The 24,895-nt window shown below is 44.6% G+C and overlaps 1 protein-coding gene across 11 annotated transcripts in view; it reads left to right on the plus strand.

The window, feature by feature from the left end:
* Positions 1-15,310: 15,310 nt before the first annotated feature.
* Positions 15,311-24,895, plus strand: part of RAPGEF6 (Rap guanine nucleotide exchange factor 6) — a 119,413-nt gene continuing 109,828 nt past the window's right edge. For all 11 annotated transcript variants that reach the window (XM_063413377.1, XM_063413386.1, XM_063413381.1 and 8 more), the window contains exon 1: positions 15,311-15,530. In XM_063413377.1, coding sequence (XP_063269447.1) covers positions 15,462-15,530 — 69 coding nt within the window. In that variant the 5' untranslated portion in view covers positions 15,311-15,461. The remainder of the gene's footprint in view (positions 15,531-24,895) is intronic.

Consider the following 24,895-nt stretch of genomic DNA (forward strand, 5'->3'; position numbering starts at 1 on the left):
GTTCTGGTACCATTTGTGTCCCTTTTTTGACATATGCTGAGTCTGTGGGTGAGTGAACCATCTCACATTTGATAACTGTCTCCTCTCAGCTGCGCATTTTGGGGCATTGATTCTGGCACTTTGCAGCCATTTAATTTGGGGTCTTGTAAGGAATTAATTGTTTCAGATATGAATTTGTGATTGAACTTGCTGTCCTATCAGTTGGGAATGTTGTTGGCCCCCAGAAACCAATAGTGAGATAGGAGGGAGCTCCTGATCCTCTCTGTCAATGCTTGACTTTGTGTGAGGTGAACAAACATAAGCAGAAAGCCACTGTCTTCCACTGGTTCATACATTCATTCCTAAAGTGACCTGCAAAGAGGTTTGTCACACGAGTGTTCACTGTTGTGTTTGTCACTGTATTTGTGCCCATCTGCCTGAGTAAAATCCCTTTTCTGTCTCTCTGGGCCGCTGCACAGGAATGAAGGTTATTGAGGAGTCTTTATAAGGTTTTATTGAATCTAAGTTCAAATTGTGATAACAGTGCTGCCAAGAAAAGTGAAGTAATAATCATACAATAGGAAAAGCATTTAGGAAGATGTAGCACAGTGTACAAATGAGGCTTTAGAGCATCTGGGTTAAATAAGGTCCTGTGTTCCCAAAGAATGGAAAAAGGACAAGCAGAAGATGGAAACCTTTGCCCGAAGCAGCTTCATTTTCTGTTTTTGATAAATGCTACGTGGTTTCCTGCCCTGGTGCATACCTGCCCCAGGTGCCCTTGCCAAATGCAAGGTGCAGGATGGGCTGAGGGACGAGCTGAGGTTGGTGTCCCCAGGCCCTGTCTGGCAGTGACCACTGCAGGTCCCACATTCAGCACGGCCAGACACCACAGGAGCCTTCTAGGATTTCCCCTTGCACCTGCCAAGTCCTGACCTGTAAAAGGACGCCCATGATGGGGGTGTAGGGAAGAATGGAATTTGTTCTCTCTCAGAGGAATGAAAGCCACAACAGCCGACTCTTGGGTGCCTAATCTGGTCCTGTAACACCACCAGGAGGTTTCCCTGTGCTCTGACTCTGCCTTCTCTGCTGGTATCCCCAGTAACACTGGATCAAAGCTCAGTGCTCTGCATGGGTGAGTCAACAAAAGCAATTAACACAGGATCCTTGCCTTTTAATACTGATAACACAGGGGGTTACTGCTGGCCTGGTGTACGTGTTCCATGAAGGATTCACAAGGCAGAGCCTGCAGTCCCACAGCAGAACTGAAGGTGTCGAGCAGGCAACTCCAGCCGAGTCTGCAGCAGGAGATGCTGGGCTTTAGCTGCCATGGGACACTGGAGAGGCACTGTGCACTATCAGACCTCCTGCAGGGCTTCTTGGGCCCAGTGCACCTGACAGAGGGCAGAGAATGTTGTGTTACCAGAGTAGATGGTCATGAGGTGTCCTCCTGACGGGGATGGCAAGAGTAGCTGGAGTCATGTGTCCGCGTGGGTGTTTGGCAGGGATGATGTGAGCAGTAAATTCAGCAGTGCAATCACTGCAGCATCCAGAAAATGCTGATGTTAATGCCCAGAATTGATTTCCTTTTTAACTTTCTAGCTAGACTGGGACATGGCACTTGTTAGCCAATATTTTTAATGTATTGTTACTCCTTTTCTGTAATTCCCCTAATTTTCCTGAAACAAAAGCGAAAGCTAATTCACTTAGCTGAGGCAGACGGGAAGGAAGCCACAAGCACCCGAGTACCACGGCGTCTCTCATCTCCCATTATTCCCAGGGTCTGCAGAAGAGGATATGATTATTTGTGTGGCTTAGAGCAGAGTAACCACAGGACAATTTCTGGATCCAGGGGTGGGAAGCAGCCCAGTGTGTTGGTTGCACAAGAGCACAGAGCTCCCAACAGCTCTCTGCTGAGCTGCTGTTGCTTTCTTCTCTCTTAAACATTTATTGTTAAAAAAATAGTGGCCTTGTAGTTTGAGGTAAAAGTAAGCAGAGAGCTTGGAGATACACATGACTTCTGAGTCTCTGTGCTGCAAGGAACATCTCTGTTTATGTGCTGCAGCATGGACATTCTGTTCCAGCCATGCCCTCATTTATTTTGTGGTACAGGAGCAGTCATAGGCTTTGCACACGACCCCTGCAGCCTTCTTGTCTTCCCTCTGTCCAATAAGACCATCTTTGCTGTAGCTACAGGCAGATCTAAGTGCTTTGGGTTTTGGAAAGTGTTGCTGGTGCTGGCTGGAGATGCTTCTTTACTGGAAGCAGCACTTTTCTGTTTTGACTGCCAAAGAACCACAAGTTCAAATCCTATGGGATCAGTGCAGGCTTTTGGAGCAGAACCTGCTTCCCCAGCAGTGGCTTTGCTTTGAGAGTCCTCTGGCAGAGGAGCTGGAAGGTAAATCATCTGTGCCCAGTGAGTCCAGTAGCTCTCCCAAAGGGTGGTGAATTCCCTGTGGCTGTGGTCAGTGGGAAGGAACAGACATTGCAGGACAGACAGCTCAGCACCGAGGAACAGGAGTGACAGCTCCTGCCCTGACAGGCACACAAAGTGCCAACGTGGAGCATCCCATGGGGCTGTGGGTCCCCACAGGAACCTGGTGGAATAGCTGGCATGAGGGGTCTTTTATTGGAGAGGTGCTGTGACTCTCCTTGCACCGAGGCACCGCTGCTGGGCAGCATTTTCTGCCTCAGCAGTACTGGCTGGCCTGCAAGGCTGGACCGTTGTGTGGCCTCTGGAAATGAACAGCGTCGTGTGAGCCATCCCTTTCATGTCACCCACTCGGGTCTTGCTCAGGCTCTCTGCTCGCTGGCAGCTTGTCTCCTCCTAGAAGCATAGTAGCAGGAAGCAGCATGGTGCTCCCATGTATTTGTTTATTTTCATTACCAAAAATATTTGTACAGCGGCAGAATTTGATTTCCAAATCTCTGTGTGTTCCAGCTGTTTATTCCCAGCTAGAGCTTAAGACATCTGCTCTGAGGATGGGGATCACTGCCTGAGCTCCTGCCTTCAGCTGTGCTCCTGAGAGCCCTCAGTGCCCGTCACTGCCAGTTACGGCACAAGAAGGTGCAGGAGTAAAGGCAGGCGACAGCAGGCAGCTGGTCCTGCGCTGTGGGATGTCCGTGATAAGGACAGGCTGCCTAAAGCCCATCAGGAGTGGTTGGTGGCATCCGGCAGCACCTCCTACGTCCTGCTTGAGCCCAGAGGACACGGCGGTGACACCTGCCCTTCCCCGTCAGCTCAGCGCCAGCGCCGGGCGCTGCCCGTGCCCGGGCGCTGTTGCTCAAGGGCTCGGGGTTGAGCAATGCCCGCGGTGGCCGCAGCCGTGTGGGCAGGGCGCTCCGTGCAGCCGGCCCGTGGCACCCAGGGAGTGCCCGATGCGCTGCGGGCGGAACAACCGGCCCGGGAGGTTTGCGGGGCGAGCCCGGCCGCGGGGCTGCTTCCTGCCGGGACTGACTGGGGTGCAGACACTGGCTTTGTTTCAGGGCCAGGTTTCCCCAGAGCTCCATGTGGGAGCCCCGCAGTACAGCCAGGCAGCTGTCTGGGTGCTCAGACACTACCAGGGCGAGGGACCGTGACTGCGGGGCAGAGCGGCGCTGCCGGGCGGCACGGGTGAGCCATCCCGGCCCAGCCAGCAGTCCTTATTGCAACATCCCAGAGGAAGTATTTGGGCCGCAGGCTCGTCCCGGATTTCCAAAGCAGCACAGCAGATAAGCAAATGCCTTTTTCTTGTGACACAGCTGCTCTGCCTATGCCCCAGCTTTGGCCAAGCCCCCGGCTGAGAGGAGCGCCCAGTCCGAGGGCTGGTGGGCACTTCTGGTGTGATTCACATCTCACTCCAGCTTCGTGCCTTCAGTTTGCTGCTGTTCTCCTTAAGGACCTGCAACACCTTTGGTAACAGTTTTTCTGTAGATAAACCTTCTCAGAAGTGAAATTATAGACCGAGAAGAAATCTTCAGGAAGAACAAGACAGGGGTGGCAGTTTAGAAATGTCCTGCTCTGGCTCTTCTTTTTCGCCTTACAAAACCAGAACCTTGTGTGAACGGGAGGAAGCCGCTTCCTCTGACGCAGGTCCCAGGGGCCAGGGGAGCCCTGGGGTGCTGCAGTGCCAGAGGTCAGGGCCATTCCCGGGCCACTGCCTTTTAGCCCATAAAGACGTTGTTTAATTGCTGGTATTTTTTGGATTGAAGATTTAATCTATCCTGTGCTTTCTAAAATGCTTTGAGAGAGTGTCATGGGTCCCCCCCCAACCACGACAGAGAGGAACTCTCTCCAGGCACCATTGTGCCTTTGCCTGCTCCCGTTGTTCAGTTTCTAGCACTAACCAGAGTGTCTGTTTAATCTGGAACTTGCTTCCCCTTCTTCATTAACTCCTTAGGAAGAGCTTTGATTCCACTGGTTGTACAGACCCTTCTTTTTTCTTATGGGAAAGCACTAAGGAAGAATGGGGTGTTGTGCAGATCACGTGCAGCTCTGCTGTGCTGGAGCAATTGCAACCAATGCTGCTGTCATCATTATTTCCTGCTTGAGCAGGACAGGCTGAAGTTGTAGCTCTGGGACACATGACTGTGTCACTGGTGGCAGTGCTGGGGCTGGATGGGAGAGCTGAAGGTGGAGTTTGTCCTAGGTTCTTAATGGAAAACAAACGTTTTCTTTAAGTGGCATTGAAAATGAAGGCAGTGTTTTGTATGGAAGTGCACGTAGCTGGGCTGAGGACGAAGGGTGAAAACATGTCCTTGAGAATTAGCTTCTTTCTCCCAAAGGCTCATTGATTTAGTTTTCTTGGCTAATCAAATGAATTTCTAGAATATCTTCACTAATGTCACCAAAGGAAAAGTGGTTTATAAACAGCCTGGAGCCAGCAGAGAGTGCAGTGGTGATGGTGCCTGGAGGCAAAGCCCAAATCTGTGCAGAGGTGACCCCAGCAAGTCCCTTGGCCAGCTCCCAGTGCTCACACTGTGCCACTGGTGGGATGTCTCCTGAGCAAACACCCTCATTTGGGACCTTTGGGGTGGCAATAGCTAGAAGTCACCATTCTAAAAAGGCATCTATAAACAGTGACTTTAGAGCAGAGGGTACCAGTGGGTTTATGTGCTTGATTTTCCTGCCAGGGATGCTTTTCACTTTGGAGAACTTCGGTGTGTTGGAAAGACTATGTTCAGCATTTCTTCTGTATTTCTATAATTACTTCAAAATTACAGCCATGAGCAATTATAGTTTTCAATAGCTTATTGAGTGCACTGAATCCTAAGAAATTAACTACCACATTTTCAAGGAGTAGGTTTATTAATAGCAGCTGTAACTAGAAATCTTGTCTAATTCTGATCACTACCAAAAGACATAAAAAAATAAGGGCTCCTGTTTTCATGTATTAACAATAAGACTGATAAAATTTGTGGGAGATATTCTGGGCGAACAAAAAAATTACAGCTGTGTTCCTTGTGCTGCAATAATTAATGATCATGCACTTTATTGTCCAAAGATGTTTTTCTTGTACAGTTTAACTAAAGGTCTTGATCTCTGTCATTTCACATGACATTGTTCTGAGGCTGGTTATGCAGCTTAACTCTCACAACTATTTCTTAAATTATAGGTTAGTGAAAAGCAGGCCCTTCCCATGGAAACAGAGTTTTTTAAGAACTGTAGACTTGAACTGATTTAGTATTAAAATCAAGGGCTCTGTCTCTGGCTGGTAAGAACCCCCATTGCTCCTGGCAACTGCAGCTCTTCACAGCTGTGAATTCAGACACACATTTTTCAGGGGAAAATAATCCTTAACCTAAATACAACTTTTCAGATATTTTGAGGGTGACCTTTGCTTCCTTGTCTGTTTTTTTCCCAAGTTGGCTGGCTGGGAAGCTGCTGACCCTGCTGGATTTCAAGTTCCTACAGCAGCTCATCCTTCCACTGAAGGAATCATGGGGTCTGCAGAGCCCATGCAGGGTTTTTCCAGTGCAAGTCATTAGTCTCAGAAATATGGGGTGAATTCCCACTTTTTCAGGATGTGAACTGCAGAGGCAGGTTTGGAGGAAATGTCTTCCATCAGAAGTGTCTATCCTCTGCCTTCATCACTTACAGTCAAAGCATGAAAGCTCATTAGGTGTGATTTGGCCATTTCCTGTTCAGGCTGTCAACTAAAGAAGCAGCTGAGCAGCATTGCTGGAGCATGTGGTGGTCTCATTATCTCAGCAAGGGAAACACTCTGCAACAGAACCCTCACCCCCTCCTTGCCTATGGTGTTTAAACTAAATGGTTTTAAACTAAAAGATGCTCAATTTACAACAAGGAAGTTTTCTGCAGTGAGGGTGGTGAGGCCCTAGCACAGGTTGCCCAGAAAAGCTGTGTCTGCCCCATCCCTGGGAGTGTTCAAGGGGAGGTCAGATGGGGCTTTGAGCAACCTGGTCTAGTGGAAGGTGTCCCTGCCCATGGCAGGGAATTGGGAGAAAAAGACCTCTAAAGGTTCCTTCTAACACAAACCATTCTGTGGTCCTGTTATTGTATAAGTTACTGACAGCTTAATCTGCCAGACTACCATCACTGCACCTCCAGGTTTGGGGTGTCCCTGACACCCATCTCCACTCTCAATCTTGCCAGACCCCAGGACATGGCTTTACTGGTGATTCCCACCCTGGGCCCAAGGTGGTGCAGAGCTTTGCTCTCAGTTCCTTACTGCAATACTCTTCTTGCCAATTTTGATTGCAGATTCTTTACCATGTGTGTGCACATCCTTCTTTAGGCCTCAACTGGAAAAGGCTCAGTGATGGTTCCTGCTCAGGGCCTCCTTAACTGCAAACCCACAAACTGTTTCCATTTCTCTTGGTACCTTCTTCAAAAGCGGCACTTTCATAATACTCTCCTAGTGTAACTCTTCCAACGATAGTTCACAAAGTAGCAACTACTGCAGCAATAGTTTATATAAAAGAAAACGCTTGTACTGCAAAGGCAATTTTGCCTTGGATAAAGACGGCAATGAAATCCAACCGTTGCAATGCAATGGACTGCCATGGAAAATGTCTGCCACTGGCAGAAGCTCTGGGAAAAAAGTAAGTCACTAAAGCAGTTTGAAAAAAGGTAGTGAGATATCTGTTTGTACCATCCATGGCTTTTAGCATGCTGGTATGGCACTGAGAGTATCCCTGACACACAGAGGGGAGGTAAGGGCACTTGGAGGGCAGCTCCACTCAGCATTCTAGAAAAGTCAAAGGTTGCCGGTTCCACTTGGGCATTCATTTTATAGGCAGCTATTGAAAATTTTATTTCCTTTACAAGATTGTTTTTGGTGTCAGGGTTTTTCTGGAAGTCAGTGTGCTTCCTATGGGCCAAGCAAGTCACTGCAGGAATTGCATTGTGTTTCCCTTTTTAATGGAAATCGCAAATACATTTCCAGACACAGCTCTGGAAATACCCTGACAGCAGCCTCCATCACCTCTCCAGTGTTTTGGACTAGGGAATGCCTGTGTCTCAGCTTTCATGGAGTGAAATGCCTAAAAATCTTACGAAATTGCATCTGCCCTAATGTTATCACTGCTATCCTACCTAATAGATATTTTCCTAAAAAAACCTCAGTCCTCTCTCTCTGAGGCAGAAGATTACTTCCATGGGGATAAGCAATCATAGGTAAGTAGTATTTGTGTACTTGGGTGACATCTGTTTTATTGGGCGGAGCACTCAGCTGTGCACTCGATAACTTGCATCACCCTCTGATTCATACAATCATCTGACCTTCATCTAACTGCTGCTCTGCTTTTATTTCCTTTTCTCCCTACAAATTACAGTAAAGGAAATTCTTCATGTGCTCCATACACAGTGCTTCCTTTCATTCAAGGTTTGGTTGTGCTTTTAGCATTTTAAAAAATACAGCCAGTACAACCATCTACTGGAAAAGCACAGGATGAAATATCACGTCCCTCTCCCCTCACATTTACCCCCCAGCAGGCTACACGCACTCCAGGAGTTGTACTTTGGACATAGCCTCCTCTCCTGGGTGAAATCCCAGCTGGGAGAGGCTGCAGCCGCCCAGGGTGGGATGATGGGGTTTGCAGTGAGGTTCCTCCGTGTTTGGTGTGTGGAAAAGTGAGCAGGTCTTCCAGGAGGAGTCAAACTCTGCTGGCTCTTGCTGGTGCTGTACCTTCAGCTGTACCTTCAGCCCCAGTGAAGCCATTCCCCTGCATAAACTATTGTGTCCCTCCCTTGCAGCTGAGGAAGGACACTCGTCTCCCTCGATGTCTCAACTTTCTGAAGCATTAAGGGAAAAGAGAGTCTGGTGGTTTCTGAGCCGGTACATCTCAGCTGTCTGATGCAACACAGCTTGTGGGTGGTTGGAAGAGGCCACCACAGACCTTGGGATACTGTTAGGAATCAATATCCCCTGACACAGAATTACTGTATGTTACCAAGGGCAGGGTCTGTAGAAGGAAGGGAGGAAAACCACATTGAGTGGAAGAAAAGTCATCTGCAGATCTTTCTAAAGTTAAAAATAGTTAGGATTTAGTCTGCAGAAGACAATTTGTCCTGTTATGCTGCTGTCATCATGTGAGCAGGCTGTATGCTTCTGCATTTGAAGACTAAAACTGGCATGCTGACAACAGGAACTTTCTGGAAATTCTGCATGCCTGAGAGATAATGGTTTCAGTGAGTTTCCTGATATCATCTCATCCATATAGTTGTGCTTGGAGGGGGAACTAAACATGTCATTAGCTCTGTAGGGTCACTAAAAGTCAGAGAAGAGATCATAAGGAATCATAAGGATGCATGTAATCCTGCAAAGACAGATGAGAAAAGCAACTGCCCCAACAGCGAGCGCTTCAAGGCGAGGGGACCCAGTTTAAGAGCATGAAGGAACTGAACTCTTGCTAGCTCATGTCAGCAGGAGCTGTTTATCCCCTCTTCATCAAAAAAATCAGACTGACAGCTGTGAAATGTGACTAAAACCAGAGAATGATACAGGGAATTTTAGCCTTCATAACTTTGCAATGACTTCACCAAGCATTCCTGGCTCCCAGGCCTGGACTGAGTCTACTAAACTGTGCAACGTTTCTTCGTAATAAAATTATAGTTTACATACATGCACAAAAACACAAACACAGAGACCTGTATCTTCCTACAAACACACCAAATGTCTGCAAACAATGGAAAGCTGATCTGATGCTGGCTGAATGGTCACTGTGGTCTAAGCTACAATAGCAAAGCTTGTGGTTGCAAAGAACCTTGACACCAGCAGCAAGAGAACAGTAAGAAATGCAAGGCTTCCCCAGCCTTGGTCTTGATTCAAATGCTGTAATATTTCTTGTAGGATTTCACAAATAAGTAACATGTATTTGATTGCACAAAGCAGTGAAACTGCCTGTCAGGCATTTATTCACAGTTTCTTAATCTAGATGATTGCTAGTTAAGAAAAAGTCTAGACCGTTGGCCTGTTCTTTGGCAGAAGAGAAGTTTTTAATTATTTTTCCTCATGCTCAGAGAATTACTCCATTTACTTAAAAAAGGGGAAGGACTGAAATCCTATTTACTCTAATTTTTATCATATTTAAACTGGCTGCTTTCTGTAGGCATGCCCTGTTCTTTTAGCAGCTCAACATTGTTGGCCAAAGTGTTGTCCAGTAACAAATGCCACAGATACACAGAATGGTCACATTGAGTTATGCAAGTGTTTGGCTTTTTGCCTCTGAAAATAGCTGCTCAGTAGAAAAATACAAATCCCACTGCATGTTCTCTCTGGGTTATAACAGGTCACAGACAGAAAATCCTCACTATTTGTGAAATCTTCTTGCAGCTTATAGTTGTACAACTTTTAACGCCCCCGAAAAATTACTGGGAATAAGATATGTTAAACTGGCAAAACTGACACCAAATTACTGGTGGAGACTTTCCCATTCTGGGATTGTTCTTTCTTTTTGTTACGTACGTCTTCATCTTTATCTGTGCCCAGCCCATTCTTTTACCCACCTTCCACATTCTAATGGTTTTTAGCATGAGGTTTCCATTGACAAATGAAGAAATTCTTTCAGTTGAAGCTGTAGCCTGATTTTAGCAACAAAGAACATGCAAATGGAGCAGTCACCAGACTCCAGATTGCCTACTGTCAGGGCAGCTTTTCCCCCGCCACCCCCATCTTTAATTTTTCCAGGCTTGAGCGTGGATATCTGTATACTCTTTCTGGATACCTCCAATATCTAGACAGGTCCATATGCTCTTTTGGGTTTTGCCAACAAAGTGCTGGGGCTGGAATCACATATCTGTAGGTTGTGTGTAATAAAAAAAAAGTGGCAGAAGACAAAAAAATGATACAAGAGCCTGTTTCAGACAAAGCTGTTCCACTGCAGAGTGTGTAGCAAGCCACCAACTTGTGGCTTGGAGCAAAGCAGCTGGGGTTTAGATGTTATTTTGTAACTATTTTGAATGCTTTTTGCAGTTCTTACTCTGTTTTATCAGACACTAATGTTGTACACTGCACCATGCCTGAGGTAGTTTGGATGCTCTAGTGATTTTGCAGGAGTCCCTTCTTACTCCTCATCCCACTCACTCACATTTATTGGGCTTGGTAACTCCCTCAGGGTGGTGGCAGGCCCTGGACAGACCCTTTCAAGTCACTCAGCAGTGACAAGGGAGAGGAATGCCCTTCTTCATACCTGTTGTTCCCCATATGGACAAGGAAGGGAAGTGAGAAAGATGAGGACATACATGTCAGTGTCACAGGACAGGCAGTGTTCTTTCAACACAAACAGCTTTCACTGTCCTCACTGGTAACTTCCAGGGAGTGCATCAATGCCTGTCTTTGTGTTGACAGAATCCTTAGTAAACAAATAGCAAATAACCCAATTCACTGATTCCTTTTCAGACTGTTCCTGACTTGGGAACCGGGACTCCATAAGCACTGGCCAAGGGTTATGTGACACAAGGGTCAGGGTGACATGTGTCCAACACACTGTGCATCCTCAAGCACAAAATGTTTGTTACTTCAGAATTTCCACCTGTCCTCCAGGAAGCCCTTCCCATGGACACCCCACAAATTGCCCTTAGCTGAGAGAAGTGTACTTCAGTTGGGACTAAGGCTTAGGAAACTGCCTCCAGCTGAGTTATGGCTCAGCCTGCTCCTGGGAGCAGCTGTGGCTTGTCATTCCCTCTCTTTGCATGTTAATATAATCTTAAAATCTTTCTGTCTTAAGGCTCACTGAATTCCCAGTCCATTCACACCAGCACTCAGCACGTTAGAGACCATCACAGATGTGTGACAGGGAACATGAAAATCAAGGAAAATTGCCACTGAAGGTAAAACCTAAGTAAATTGTTCCATTCCCTCATTAAAAGGTGTTGGGCTCCCCATTTGTTTCTGTATTGTTGATAAAGGCTGAAAAATAAGTGTTTGACTGTCACAATGAGATCGACAATTGCTTATGTGTACATGGCTTCTACTCTTCAAGAAAAATCTATATATGGAACAAAAGCCCTTCATGAAAAATCTGTACTAGATTTTTTTTTAGAAGAAAAAGCTGTGTTAGCCTTGAGTTTAAAAGAAGAAAGATGGGGGTTTAATTTTAAAAAACTAGGTGTTAAACTAACATTATTGTAACACAGCAGAAAGATAATGATTTCACAGTTCTGCTCCTTCTTTTCTACTTTTCCCATTATCCTTTGAGCTGAAGTTCTGGAAATATGCACAGTGGGGAATTTTGCTTTGGAAGGAGCAGAATTAGTGGCACAGTATTTGGACCATTTCATTCTTGCTCTTGATTTTGCAAAAATAATTTCGTATTTCACTTTTAGTTTCAGAAATGGAAATTTTGAGCTGCAAAATGCTGTTATAGCCAAGAGATCAATGTTCTTACATAGCTACTTGAGCAATGTTGTGCCATTTCCAAAAATGTAACTTTCCTGCAAAAGGTGAGCTCTCACAAAATTCTTAATAATCCCTTTGCCTCCTCAGTTTTTCAGGAAGTTCATCATCAGAGTAAGTATATATGGTAAGACTGTCTGAAGAGGTTCTTCCCACTGGGCATCCCAGAATATTTTGTTTTCCTCTAGTCGAGCAGAGAATTAATTTGTGTATCTTCCTTGTGGTATATTAACCACATACTTAGCTCGTAGTTGTTGCCAAAGATGTGCATGAATGTCCAAAGGGATTTTTTTTTTCCAAAGCTAAGAAATTAAAACCAATAGCCTAACAGCTGGATTAGACAAGAGGAAGGAAATTGCCAGGCTGTAATAGAACTCACAGGACACTAAATACATAGAATACATAAAAATAAAAGTTAAAAATATTTCAGGGCATGATGATTATGAATCTTTCCCAGTGGGAGATGTGAGGAAGTTGAATTTTACCCTGAGGAATCTGGGATGTGCACATGGTGGTAAAAGGCATTACATTAAAAGGCATCTTTGGGAGTGTCGGTGAAGCAGAACAATTGAGGGAACATAGTGGGAGGAGGTGATGTACTCTGTAACTCAGCTGGTCTTTCCAAACTCAGAGATGCTTGAAGCAGAACCATTCAGTCTCCTGAGACTGCAACTCATCTGTATTAACAGCAAAGCACCCCTGATTCTTACATGATACAGATACTGTTAGTTTTCAATGAAAAAACCTTGCAGTAAGTGATAATGCTTTACTTGTGCAGTTTAAATCCAAATAAAGGGGAAGCAAATTTTCCCCTCTGCGTGGACAATAGGCGTCCTGCTTGGCCAACATCCCTTAATCCCAGCCCTGAAATTACTCACTTGTGAAAGCCTTTTAATGGTGTTTAATTGTGTCAGCTTTACCACGTGGAGACACTGGCTGTAACACTAGTAAGCACTGAGGACCATGACACTCGTTTCCATTGTTCTCTAGATATCTGGGAAAATAAACCCTATGGCTGAAATAGCCCCTGAAATAATTGCAGCTATTAGAGCCATTACTTACCCAAATTCAGGTACTTTTGGAGTGAGGGAAGTCTTGTTTCATGGGTCAGCTGAGCCAAGCAATTAAATTGGAATGGTAGCTTTGGTTCCTATGGAATATTTCTGGCTCCCTCGCTGCTCCTGTGCCTGGCTGTAGGCTGCTGTTCCGTATGGGAATTTCTTTGCAAAAGAAAAAGGAATTTTTAGGCTACTAACTTTATTCCCATGGTGAGCATCCCCTTCTGTGTTTGTTTGTTGTAGGAATGCTGAACAGCTGGGGTAGGTGTTAAAATAGGGCTTAAATTATTTCAGATCCATGAGAACTGTGACTGTGGAGATTTCAGCAAAATCTGGGGTTCTCTTGCTAGCTGTTCATTAATTTTTTTGTCCAGCCACCTGCACCTGGGGAGTATTGACTAATATTTTACACAGATCTTTAATTATCAACTGAGCTGGTAAAGCTCTTGATTTGCTATTACATCTCTGATTAAAAAAAAAAAAAAAAGGAAAAAAATAAGAGGAAGAAAGAATCTCCTAATAGAAAAGGATTCATTCTTCAGTTCTTCTCCTTTGTTACTCAGGAGGACTTTTTCTCTCTATCTTTTCCATTTGGTTCCTGGCACGGAATCTCTGAAGATTCCCACACCACTGGAAACAATATTTTATGTACTAAAGTTGAAAAAGGATAACATGTTCTGCCAAATAACAAGTACAAACTTCTGACCTTTGGAACAATAATAGAAATGATATTTGGAAATCTTACATTTACAACGGAAGTTCAAAGAGAAGGGAAAAAAAAAAGAAAAATGAGTTTTCATAGACTTTATGAGACTGAAACCTGTGTCTTCCCTGTCAGTTTTGGGAGTATCTCATATTCTCCCTGCTGTGCATGAGGTGTAATGACGGTGATGTTAAGAGCAGCTGCTCTATAGATCCTGGCTGTCCATCCCATGGTTGTGCCTGAAGTGATACCAGGCACAGCATCAGAACAGTCTACATTGGAGGAAATGTCGTATTTCCTTTTTTTTTTTTTTTTTTTTTTTTTTAAAGAAAACAGTAGGAATATTATAAAACAACATGGAAGGCACAATCAAGTCCTTGAGCACAAAAAAGGTAATTGTGCCATAAAGGGCAAATGGTAAAGAGAACAGGAAGGGATAGCTGGAGAAAGGGCAGGAACAAAACCACTCTTGGTTATTAGGAAGAAAAGAGGAAAAAGCAAGAGGGCAAACACAAGTTGAGTGCCTGCAAAGCTTTGATCTCGTAAATTTACACAATCGGACTTGTAATAGGAAGGAAAATCTTGCTATGCGTGTTTGTTATGTGGCTGCTTCCTTTTGTCCCCAAGTGGCCGTCAGGACCAGGAATGCAGGGCTGGGAAGAAGTTCGTGAAACCCCACACGCCCCCCGAGCTGTGGTAGCACCTTCCTGGTATTTAACGCCGAGCTCTGTACTGGGCGAGGCCGGGCGGGGAGTGGGCCCGTACCCGGGGCACTGCCAGGCCTCACTGCGGACAGCGAGGATGGGCCCCTCCTCCAGAAGCGACCGAAGCCAAAGGCTTGGAGAGGCTCAGGAATCGCGGAGGCCAACATTCTGTGAACTACAGCGTGAGGGAAAAGGGGAGCGCGAAATCGGGGGAGCGGTGCCATGACACCATGCCTGCTGTTCTGCCTACACGGACACTCTGATTCCAAGTGATGCAGAAAATGCTTAATTTCGGACGTAGATTACTGAAGAAAACGCCCTTCTGTCGGGTGTAGAGGCAGCACAAAGGCAACCTTCACACCAAACCCGCAGCCTCCTCAGGGCCTGGAAGCGGCGCCCTCGCAACGCGCACGCGCGCGGCCCCTCCCAGCCCTCGCGAGCCTTCGCCGCGCGCCGCCCGCCGGCCCCGCCCCCTGCGCTCCCCACTCCCCACAGCCCCGCCCACTCCCCTCCGCCCCGCCCCTCGCTCTGCTTGCTCATTCTCTGGGTTAAAGCGCCCGCTCTAGCGCTTTTCCATACCGGGGGATGCGCGGCCAGTGAGCGGGGCGGGGGGTCCGGACGGGGGCGGTGACTCCCGGCGTGTTCAGGGGAGGCGCGGGCTCGTACCCGGCCGTAGGGTTTCTCTCGGGACCCTCTGGCGCCGCGCCGCGGAACAACTCGCCCGTCCGCCTCGCTTTGTGCGGGCGCGGAGGGCGGAGCCGCGGGGGCCGAGCGCGCGGGGAGTCCCGCTCGGGCCGGTAACTTCGCGCACGGAGCGCTCGCGCCGCGATGGGGAGCGGCGCCGGCCGCCCCGGGAGCGCGCCGGGAGCCGCCGCCGCCCGCCCCGAGCGCCGCCGCCGCCGCTGAGCCCGAGGCGCCCCGAGCGCCGCCCGCCTGGTGAGCAGCCAGCCCGGCGGCGGGCACCGCGCCCGGCCCCGCTCCCGCCCCGGCCTCCCCCGGTCCGCTCCCCGCCCGGGCCCCGGCGCGGGGAACGTTTCGGGGTGCGTCCCCCGTGGGCGCGGAGGGCGGCGGAGCCCGGGCAGGAGCGCCGGCGGGCCGCGCCGGTGCGATCGCGGCGCGCCCCGCGGCAGCGCCCCGCCAGCCGCTGCCGAGGCGGCGGGGCCGGGGGGCGCGGGGCCGGAGGATGAGCGCCCCGGTGGAGCCCAGGATCAAACAGGCGCTGCGGAAGAAGCCCGCGGAGCGGACTCCGGAGGTAAGGCGGCTCCCGCTCCTTCCCAGCGGGTATTTTTATTTACTTTCTCACTTTTCCTTTGCGCAAATCCGTGTTCCGACAGCGCGGAGTCCGCGGTGCGCACACAGAGCGGACTGGCGCAGTAACTTCTGTCTGGAGTTGGGTTATTTATTTATTTCTCTCCAAAGCTGGCCCTCTCAGGACCAGCAGTGTTTTAAAAGCCCAGTAACACACTGGCTACAAGGCGCTTCATGAAGTACTTCGGGCCAGCTGTTGAAAGAAGAACAACAAGAAGTAGATCACCGAAAAGTAAAGTGATGCATATTTATTTCAGTGATGCAAAACTTATGGGAAAAGTTAGGGAGCTGAAAGGCTTTGCTTACCTGTACAGTGATGCAGATTTAAACAAAACCAAACTAATTATGCTGCCCAGACTTCATAAAGATGTTTCTGCAGTGAGTGGGAGTGCAGAAATGTGCGAGGCTGGTAAGCTACAATAAAACGCGTTTTCCAATTAACTGCCTTCTCTGTCCCTTCCCCACAAGCTAGTCTCTAATCAGCTGTGTATTTTTAAGAATGGTAATGTCATGGAGCATTAACTTAATAATGAAATAGGTTTGATATTGTTTGCATTTGTTGAAGGTCTGATTGGAGTTTGTTTGCTTACTTACCCTTTGCCTTCCTTGATTTGTTTCCCTTGCTGTGATTTTTTTTTTTTATGTGCTCAAGAATTAGTGCTATGAAGTGATACACTCTTGAGTTTTTCCCGTGGAGACTGGGGAACATCTGTTCTCCCTTGGTACTTCATGAAGAGCAGAATGTCCTGCCTGGTCTTCCTTATAAGTTAATTATGGAAGGGCTACTTAGAGAGCTGCTCAGAGGCTGCTCTGGAGTTCATCCTACAGGGACAGAGTCCTTACTTCCCTTTCAAGTCGACCGAGTGATTGAAATACAGATGTTCAGTCCCAGTGGTTACTTGCTTTGGGATATCTGGCACATTCCTCCTTGTGTCTCTAAATTAATGATGAGGCAGTCTCAGTGTCCATTCTTTTTTTCCTACTTTTAGCACTCCCCTCTTGCTTCAGACCTCTCTTTCTCTTCAGCTGGAGTCTTCAGTTGGCAAAATTCTTTTGCTAGTGTGGCTTGCAGTGTTGGGCAACTGGGTTCATCACAGAAGTGTCATTCATGAGTTGGCATTCCATGCTGGCTCGTCATGGCTTTTGGGGAGCAGGTAATCTGGCCTGGCCCAGAACCTCTGCTCACCACCACTCCTGCTTGCTGTACCAACCTCTGTGTCTGTGTAGAGCTTTTTGTTTAGACCTCTCCAATTTTTGCCCCAGCAGCTGTCATGGAATTCCTTATGGTTGCCACCTTGTTTTGGCTAAAACGGCCTTAAAATAATTATTTTGCTTAACCTTGTAATATTAAACTCTCAAATATCACAATGACTGACTGCTTGTGGGTTTGTGTGCATTTTTGAAGATTTCCATTGAAGTGTCATGAGTGTTGTGTCCAGGTTTGAATTTGCCAAGGTATCTTAAATATGGGGAAAAAATCTAATCTTTGCTAATCTAAGTAATAGTACTTGAAAAATTATTTAAAAAATCTAAGTTCCCTCCTTAATTTGGCCCTGTTTTGGCAGGCTTTTAGAGACACTGCACAGTGAGACTAGTTGTGATTGAACATGTAGTTAAAATTGGCAGGATTGGGTCCTCAGTTCTCGCTTTCTGTTGCTGAATAGGTAATTACAGTCAAATCACTTTTGTTTTTTTGGGGTACTTTTGTTTACATACATTTAGAAAGGAAAACTTTTCCTTGGTTTGATAGCAGGGTGTACCTGGGGGTCCTCAGTCTGGATCTGTGCTACCTGCTCAGGTACAAAGCATGGAATCCCCTGTTACAGTCACAGTGACAGATTTTCCAAACATTTGTTCTGGGCTGTGAGGACAGATGGATATAGGGTGGTAAGTGAACCGGAGAAAACAATTACAATGTTGTTTATTTATTTGTTTATTCTCAACATCCTCACATGTCCTTTTACCTCTGTAGGCTGCAGCACTTGGGGCAGGGAAGCTGAAACCTGTTTAGTGCAGGATTAGGATCAGACCCAAATTTCAGGTGTCCCTGCACAGGATGAACGGTCTGGTGACTCCTGTCTTGAAGTATCCAGTTGTACACAGACAGAAGGGTGGCTTCATTTCTCCCCTCCTACTCTGGTGGGAAGGTATCATCAGTTCCTCCCACACGAAATCAGCTGCACGGGGCTGCTTGTGCACTTTGAGTGTGTTTTTGTACAGAATCCCCCTCCACTTCCCCGAGCCATGATGGTATTTTACGATAAGCCAAAGCTGCTCATCCACAAGAATTTGAATTGCTTTCAGTCCCTTTCTGCCCCCATCTCTATTTCTGATCCTGCAGTTTATATGAGCCATTTACCTGGGCATTTATTACAAATTACAGGGTTGAGGCTGTGCTGATTAGTAGCATGGTCTGGTACTTCGTTCCTGTCATCTGTGCAGCCTGTGGAAAAATACAGATAAACACTCTACATGCCAGATTTTGCTTACAAGTAGTACAATTATCCATATGATTTTGACTGGAGGTGTTTTCCTTGATAAAATGTTTTAATTTCTAAGAACTACAGAACTAAGGAAAGAGATAATAAATAAGTTTTATAATTATTTTGAAATTATCTCACTGTCTTGCTTACATAAATGTTTTAGTTCTTAATACTACAAATATTTTTGTTTGGAAAAATCTGTGTTAGGGCAAGTTTTCAGTGTTGTGGTAACATTCCAGTGTTTGTTAATTGTTAAAGTGTATAAGTTATGCATATTAGGCATGTACACACTTGATTTTTTTTTTAGTTGTTGTTGCTCGTATACTTCATGTATTATAATCTTCAATTTATTTTGCCAGAGGGAATTATTTTGATGAATTTTTAGGGATTGTAGCAAAAATTTAATGATGTGTACATTTTTCTGTAATTGCTGTTGTGTTGCTCTGGTTAGAATCTGTTTTGGAACTACTGAAGGCTGGCAAATATTTTGCTCCTTTTCCTCCCCTTCAGTGCATCATTGGAGGTGCATATTGTGCATATGTGGTGAAGTGAGTTCTCATGTGGAAAGAGTTCCAGGATATTTCCTAGTGGAATGATGCCCATGTATGCAGCAGATGCTGCTCTAGAATTTGAGTGAGTCCCATTTAGTCAAACATCTGCCTTGCTGGTTCCCTGATGGCCTGTGACCCTGTGCTGACACTGAAATAAATCTGTGTACCTGTCTCTCAGGTATGGCCTGAAAGTGCAGAATTTGTGAGGCTTCTCTCAGATATTAGTTTTGATAACAGATTATCCTAACAAATCATCCCTTCTGTCTTGTCAGAGGGAGGAAACTCAGGCAGTAGTTGAATGCTTAATCAGTTTTAAAAAAATCGTACTTATACTTAAACAATAGGATTTCATATATTTGTTTAATATTTTAGTATCTGCATTTTTCTCCCAGGGTTATGCAGATGTCTATGTGGTGGTAAATTTGGGAGTGTTTATACATGCAGATCCTTCAGTTTTTGCTTGGAATATGGAATTTACCTTGCAGTATTTTAGCTGTTTCTTGTCACAGGTGGGGATATTAAATTAGCAATTTGGGAATATTTTAATAGGAGAAAATCTTCAGTTCAAAGCAGTAGGAGGGAAGGATGAATGCTTATGCCACCATGTGTGTGCTCTCATTAAAGATTCCTTTTTTTTTTTTGAGGCCTAGAATTACTTATCAGATCCGTACAAAGGCTCTGATGTTGGTCTTTAGGGGAGTTGTTCATGCTGTCACAGATAAGGACTCAGTAGTTGATAGGGCCAAACAGCAAATGATTGTGCTCCTTTTTCTTTGTCTTTCCTTCTCCTCCCCTCCCATGAGCATGCTCTCTTCCATTTTTAATGGAACCTTTTCCCAATATAGTATCTTTTAGTTCTTCATGACTTTGTTCTAGACAGTGTTTACTTTCGTGGTTCAGAAAGCTTTGCTTTTATTTGACTTCAAAGAGTTGGAATTTATTTTTGTACTCTGAGCTCTTGTATTTTCCTAACTTCGTCTTCTTGCAGTAATTCTTGATTAATGTTAATTCGACTTCATTTGGCAATACTAATTCCTCCTTCTCTTCCTGTTCCCTTTTTATTAATACAGTGGAAAGGGGAAAAAACCTAATTTGCAGAATTGTGTCATGACAGTGTCTGCTGTTTGGAGACTGTTTGTGATACTTCTTGATGGCTTAGATGTAGAGAAATAGATCTGCATGAATGTAAATCATGCACAAATAGTACATTGATAGGCATTATGAAATAGCTGTAATAAATAAAATAAATTATTGCTGACAGCATAACAAAGGCACTCTTGTACTGTAGCACAGCTGAGCCAAACAGAGGAGAACATCTGCTTCTTGTTTCCAGAAATAACTGGTATTTTGAAGTGGGTTTTTTTCATCCTTTTAATAATTTTCTGTAAACTCAGTAGGTGAAATGAGATTAACCATTGTAGAAATCTGTTGTTTCTAGAATCTAAGGTGAGCTTTTAGGAATGGAACTAGGGTGTTGGTCAAGGGTGTTGGTTTTGGATAGCCATTGAAAGTAATTAGAATTGTAAAGTCACCACAAAAGTGGACTTGCTTGCAGTTACTGTAAAGACAGAAGAAATTTGTGTTAAATGAAGTTGCAGATGCTGGTTTCTGTGTAATAAAAACACTTTTAGTATGTGGGCCTCTAAAACAGGGACAGAGGATGGACACCTGACTCCTGCTGTGATTTTCTACTACCTAGCCTCCTTCTATCACTTCCATTCCCAACTTTTGGTGATCTGTTCTTTCATAGGTGACACTTTGTAAGTCTTTGTCATGCACTTAACAGTTCTGAAGCTCAAACTGAAGATGAACAGCAGCCAACTGTTGTAAAATCCTTGAGACTGTTCTGTCTTTCTGCTTTGGTGTCTTTGCCAGAACCTCTGAAACCTTGATCAAAGATGCACTGACAGTGCCTCATAACTTTCATCCCTCACCATGCAGAGACTTGGGCTGATCTTGACATGTGACTGTGCTGGGAAGCTGGAAAAGACCTTTAAAGTGCAAAAATTCCTTATCACTGGTGATAACCAAAGTGATAGGAACACGTGCTGACATGCCTGCAGTTTATTGCTGGTGAATTTCTTCCTGGGTCCTCGTGTACCCTGTGCAGGTTGCCTTTCTGCACTCATAAGGCAACAATTATTTTTTTTTACAGTTAGAAAAACATAAAACCTTGTAATATGAATAATTTGTACGTAGTTCTGTGAAGGCAGGAGCTGCAGTTTCATTTATGTTCAGTTTAATTGAAAAATCAAGTGCAGAAAAATGGTTTCATGGACAAAAATGTTGAGTAACTGCAGCTTTAGGGAAAGACTCGGGAGTGCATGCATTTCATTGACACCATATTCCATCTTGCTAGGACTAGAAAAAACCTAGACTTGTGACGTTTTCTTAAATATTAGATTAGTCTCTTTAAATAAAATGTGTTGTAAAGCTTTTTTATAGCCACCTACTAAAACCAAAGTTCAGAGCAGAGGTCCATGAGGAATGGCACATTGAGTATCACAGTGCTGGCTGACAGCCCTTAAGTTTGAGTCTTATTCACAAGCAGACTGTAGTTTCTGTGTTAATGAAGTTGAAATTCTTATTACTTTTAATGAAACAGTCATAAACCTTCTCTCTTCCTCCTATGCTTCCCTGCCACGTAGCTTTCAGTTGAAGGTAAAACAAAACCACATTTTTTCTCCCAACTGCTCATTAAATTAATGTGTTTAAGCTCATGGTAAATACAGCATTGACAGTCCTGGAGGATTGTCCAGCAAGCCTCAAAGCTTTGGGAAAACATCATTTCTTCAGCTGCCAGGTTGATGAGTTAAAAAGCTAATAGTGCTTAGATTTTCCTCTATTTTGTCTTGTGCTTTATGTGGGTAGTTGTCTCTTATTTTGTTTCTTAACACAGTGTAGTGTCAGGAGTCTTCATTTCACTTAGACCTGTGATTTTCCTGTAGTAAAAAAAAGCCAAGCATGCAAACTCTTGTATTACCTCAGTAAATGCTGCTTGATAATTCATTTTTATAAACTTTGTGTAAGTACCTTGTTTTATGAGGTGATCAAGAGTGATGTTCTTTGACAGATATATTTTATCTTTTATTGCAAAAGTTGAGATAAATACCTATCAGTGCACGTTGGCAGTAGTTGTTCAGTCTTCCTAAGCATCCCTGGGAAACCAGTGCAGGTAAAATGTGGTGTTCCCCTCCCCAAGACTGGGCAGGGTCAAATTGAATGTGAATAATTGAAATTGACCTCAATTAGAATCTTTAATCTGTGACCGATCACAAGTTTTGACTACTTAAAAATCAGTGGTGTTTGGTTATTTTATGTTTTCATTGCCATGTGGTATACAGTTAAATTCTTGGCTAGAGGTACTCAACAACCTGGCATATATCAGTATCCAAATAATTCAGATTATCACTACTTGGAAGCTTAAGTAAACACACTTTCTGAAGCTGAAATTGGCTCTAAAATAATTGAACATAAAAAATAAAATCCATCTGTTCTTTAAAATGAACCAAAATACAACATTGGAACATTTACTAGTTTAAACAAATTTTAATACATGTAAATATTCAGATCTATGGACTTCTGTCTTAGGAGTGTTTTTGCCCGAGTTTGGACATTTTTTTTGGGTTTGTTGTTATGCTTTAATTAGCCTGAAGGTGTTGCTCATTTAAGTCTTTTGATTATTTATGTCTCAGAGGCACAAATAACTGTGTTAAGAATTGGACAAGGTACCTTGTTCACAGAGGAGGGATCTGGTTTGGCTGTTCTGTAGCTATTGTCTGATTGGAATACCTGCAAGGAAACCGCTTGTAGTTCCCAGAAATCAAGATTTTTTTTCCAGCTTTCTTAACAATAAAGCCTGTTGACTTCAGTCAAATAGAGATTTGTGGTTCCAATGAAATAAATCAGGTTTCAGGGCACTGTTTTAGCTTTGATTACATTTACTGGTTTTAGTGAAATGACTATTGACTTATAGATTATTCTTGAAGTGTGTCTAACAAAGTTCCCTTGTTCAAAAAATGTAATATTAAACAAGTGGAGAAAATCAGCATGAATGTTTTGGGATGGGTGAGTTTTTTAGAGTCTGTGTCCATACTAACCTGTTTTGTGGGTAAGGATGTTGAGCACTGTTCTGGAAAGGAAAATCTGGGCAGGAGTGAAAGGATTAAAACAGACTGTGATGGAGACAGGCAAAGATTGTGATGTTTAAGTTGCCTTGGAGTAGGTGTATATAATTTCTTAATTATTTTTGGAATATCATTGTGAACCACAGCTGTTTAAAAAAAGGAAGTCAAAACCAAACCCACGAAAAACAAAATGCCAAAGAAAGTAAACTTTTAATAAAAACTCTGAGAAGTAAATTAGACTGAACATTCATTGTTTATCACCCGGGGTAGGTGGAACATGGATCCAGTTGTTCTGTGTAATAGCTGTGACTTTGTGGTATGTGATCTCCCTGGCAGCTGAGGGATGATCAGGGCTTCTTCACTGATTAAATGAGCATTTGGTGCTTCCATCAGTGCAGTGTAAAGTCATTGCTCCTGTAAGTATCCCTGTAATGGGCTTGGAGCAGTGTTAAATCTGGTTGGAGGCATGTTGATTTCTGAAATACCTTCTTTAAATATGGGTCTATGAAGGGTCCTCAGGCCTGTGTTGCTGCTGCTTTCTCTGGTATGGGCAGACCCTGGGGTTTTTGTTTTTAGTGGTCACTCAGAGCTGTGTCTCTAAGCCAAACGTCTTGGCACCCTCTGAGAAGAATGTTGGCAGGCTTTAGCCTCTCCTTGTGCTGATACCGATACCTTGTGGAGTGGAGTCTCTCACCTCTTTGTCACAGAATCACAGAATGGTTTGGATTGGAAGGGGTCTTAAAGACCATCCTTTTCCAGGGGGACAATTTCCACTGGACCAGCTTGGTCCAAGCCCTGTCCAACCTGACCTTGAATACTTCTAGGGTTGGGGCATCCATGTTCCAGTGTCTCACCTTATAAGAGCAACAGTGTACAAATGTTTTATGTCTGTGACAAGTGATGCTGTTTGGTTCTCTGTGCAGAATTGGAAGGGTTATTCCAATCTGCCCTGGCCCTTTATTCCTACATGTTTCACTCTACTTTTGGGCCATGACTAATGAACATTCCTTCACCCAGTGTAAAGTCTGCTCACCAGAACATGGATGTATTAAAGAGAAGATGAAATTACAGTGCACTAATAAACCTGTGGACAATGGCTCATGTGTATTGGCATTGTTTGCAGAAAGTTGAGGGTTTGTGTGTAGTGGGTGAGTCACTGACTTACACATGACAAGGTAAAAAGCTGTTCCACCATCCTTGTTTGTCTCCTGCATGTAATTTCCAATTCTGATTCATTGAAATGAAGTGGTGAGCAGGAATGTGGTTGTGTTATGGGATACAAGTGAGTGGATATTTTAAAGCACTGGCTCAGCCTTTTCAAGCATGAGCTGCATCTATTCCCAGTGCTAGTCCAGTTTACCTGAAGAAATATGAGTGGAGTTGGGTCTAGCTGAAAAGAGCTACAAGTTAACCTTGGGGAGCTTGAGCAGTTGTATTAGAATCAAAACACATCCTGACTTGAAAGGGATCCACAGGGATCATGGAACCCAATTCCTGTCCCTGCAGGGTACCACGCCAGGAATGACTGGCACTGATGAGCACAGCTGGTGGCTCGCAGTATTTCTTGTGTCTGAATCTTGGTGGAATTGTTGAATCTGAACTTTCCTACTTAAGAGTAGTTGTTATGCAGTATCTATTGTGTGTAGTTCCACAAAGAAGTCAGACGCTGTTGCCTAATCTAACTTGCCTCTGCAGGTTGGGGTTCATCTGAAGGAAGCAGGGCCACAGCAAAAGTGGAAACGGAGCATTTTGGCTTTGTATTTTGTGTGTCAGTGTGTCTTGCTTTCTGTAACTGCTCTATGTGCCTGTTTATGTGTGGGTGCCTGCTGCACACCTTTTGTGTATAATTTTTAGCTATCTTTTCTCCAAGATATTTGTACAGTAAGGATTTTAAGGGAGAGTATATTCTAAGACACTCTTATATGTATGACTCTTGTGTAAAAAGAAAGAAGATGACCATGATCTGTGTGTGTTGGTGGTTCTGCAAAGCGAGATATGTCAGAGGGTGCCTGCAGGAATTCTGCTCTCAGACCTAGGGGAGGAACTTTCCCTGATCAGTGATGGCAGACATCAGTGTCTTCCCTGTGGGAAAGTGATCCTCAGCCTAAAGGAAATGCTCTTGAGTACTTTTATAGAATCACAGAGTCA

The sequence above is a fragment of the Prinia subflava genome, chromosome 16 (assembly GCF_021018805.1).
Source record: "Prinia subflava isolate CZ2003 ecotype Zambia chromosome 16, Cam_Psub_1.2, whole genome shotgun sequence".
Lineage (NCBI taxonomy): Eukaryota > Metazoa > Chordata > Aves > Passeriformes > Cisticolidae > Prinia > Prinia subflava.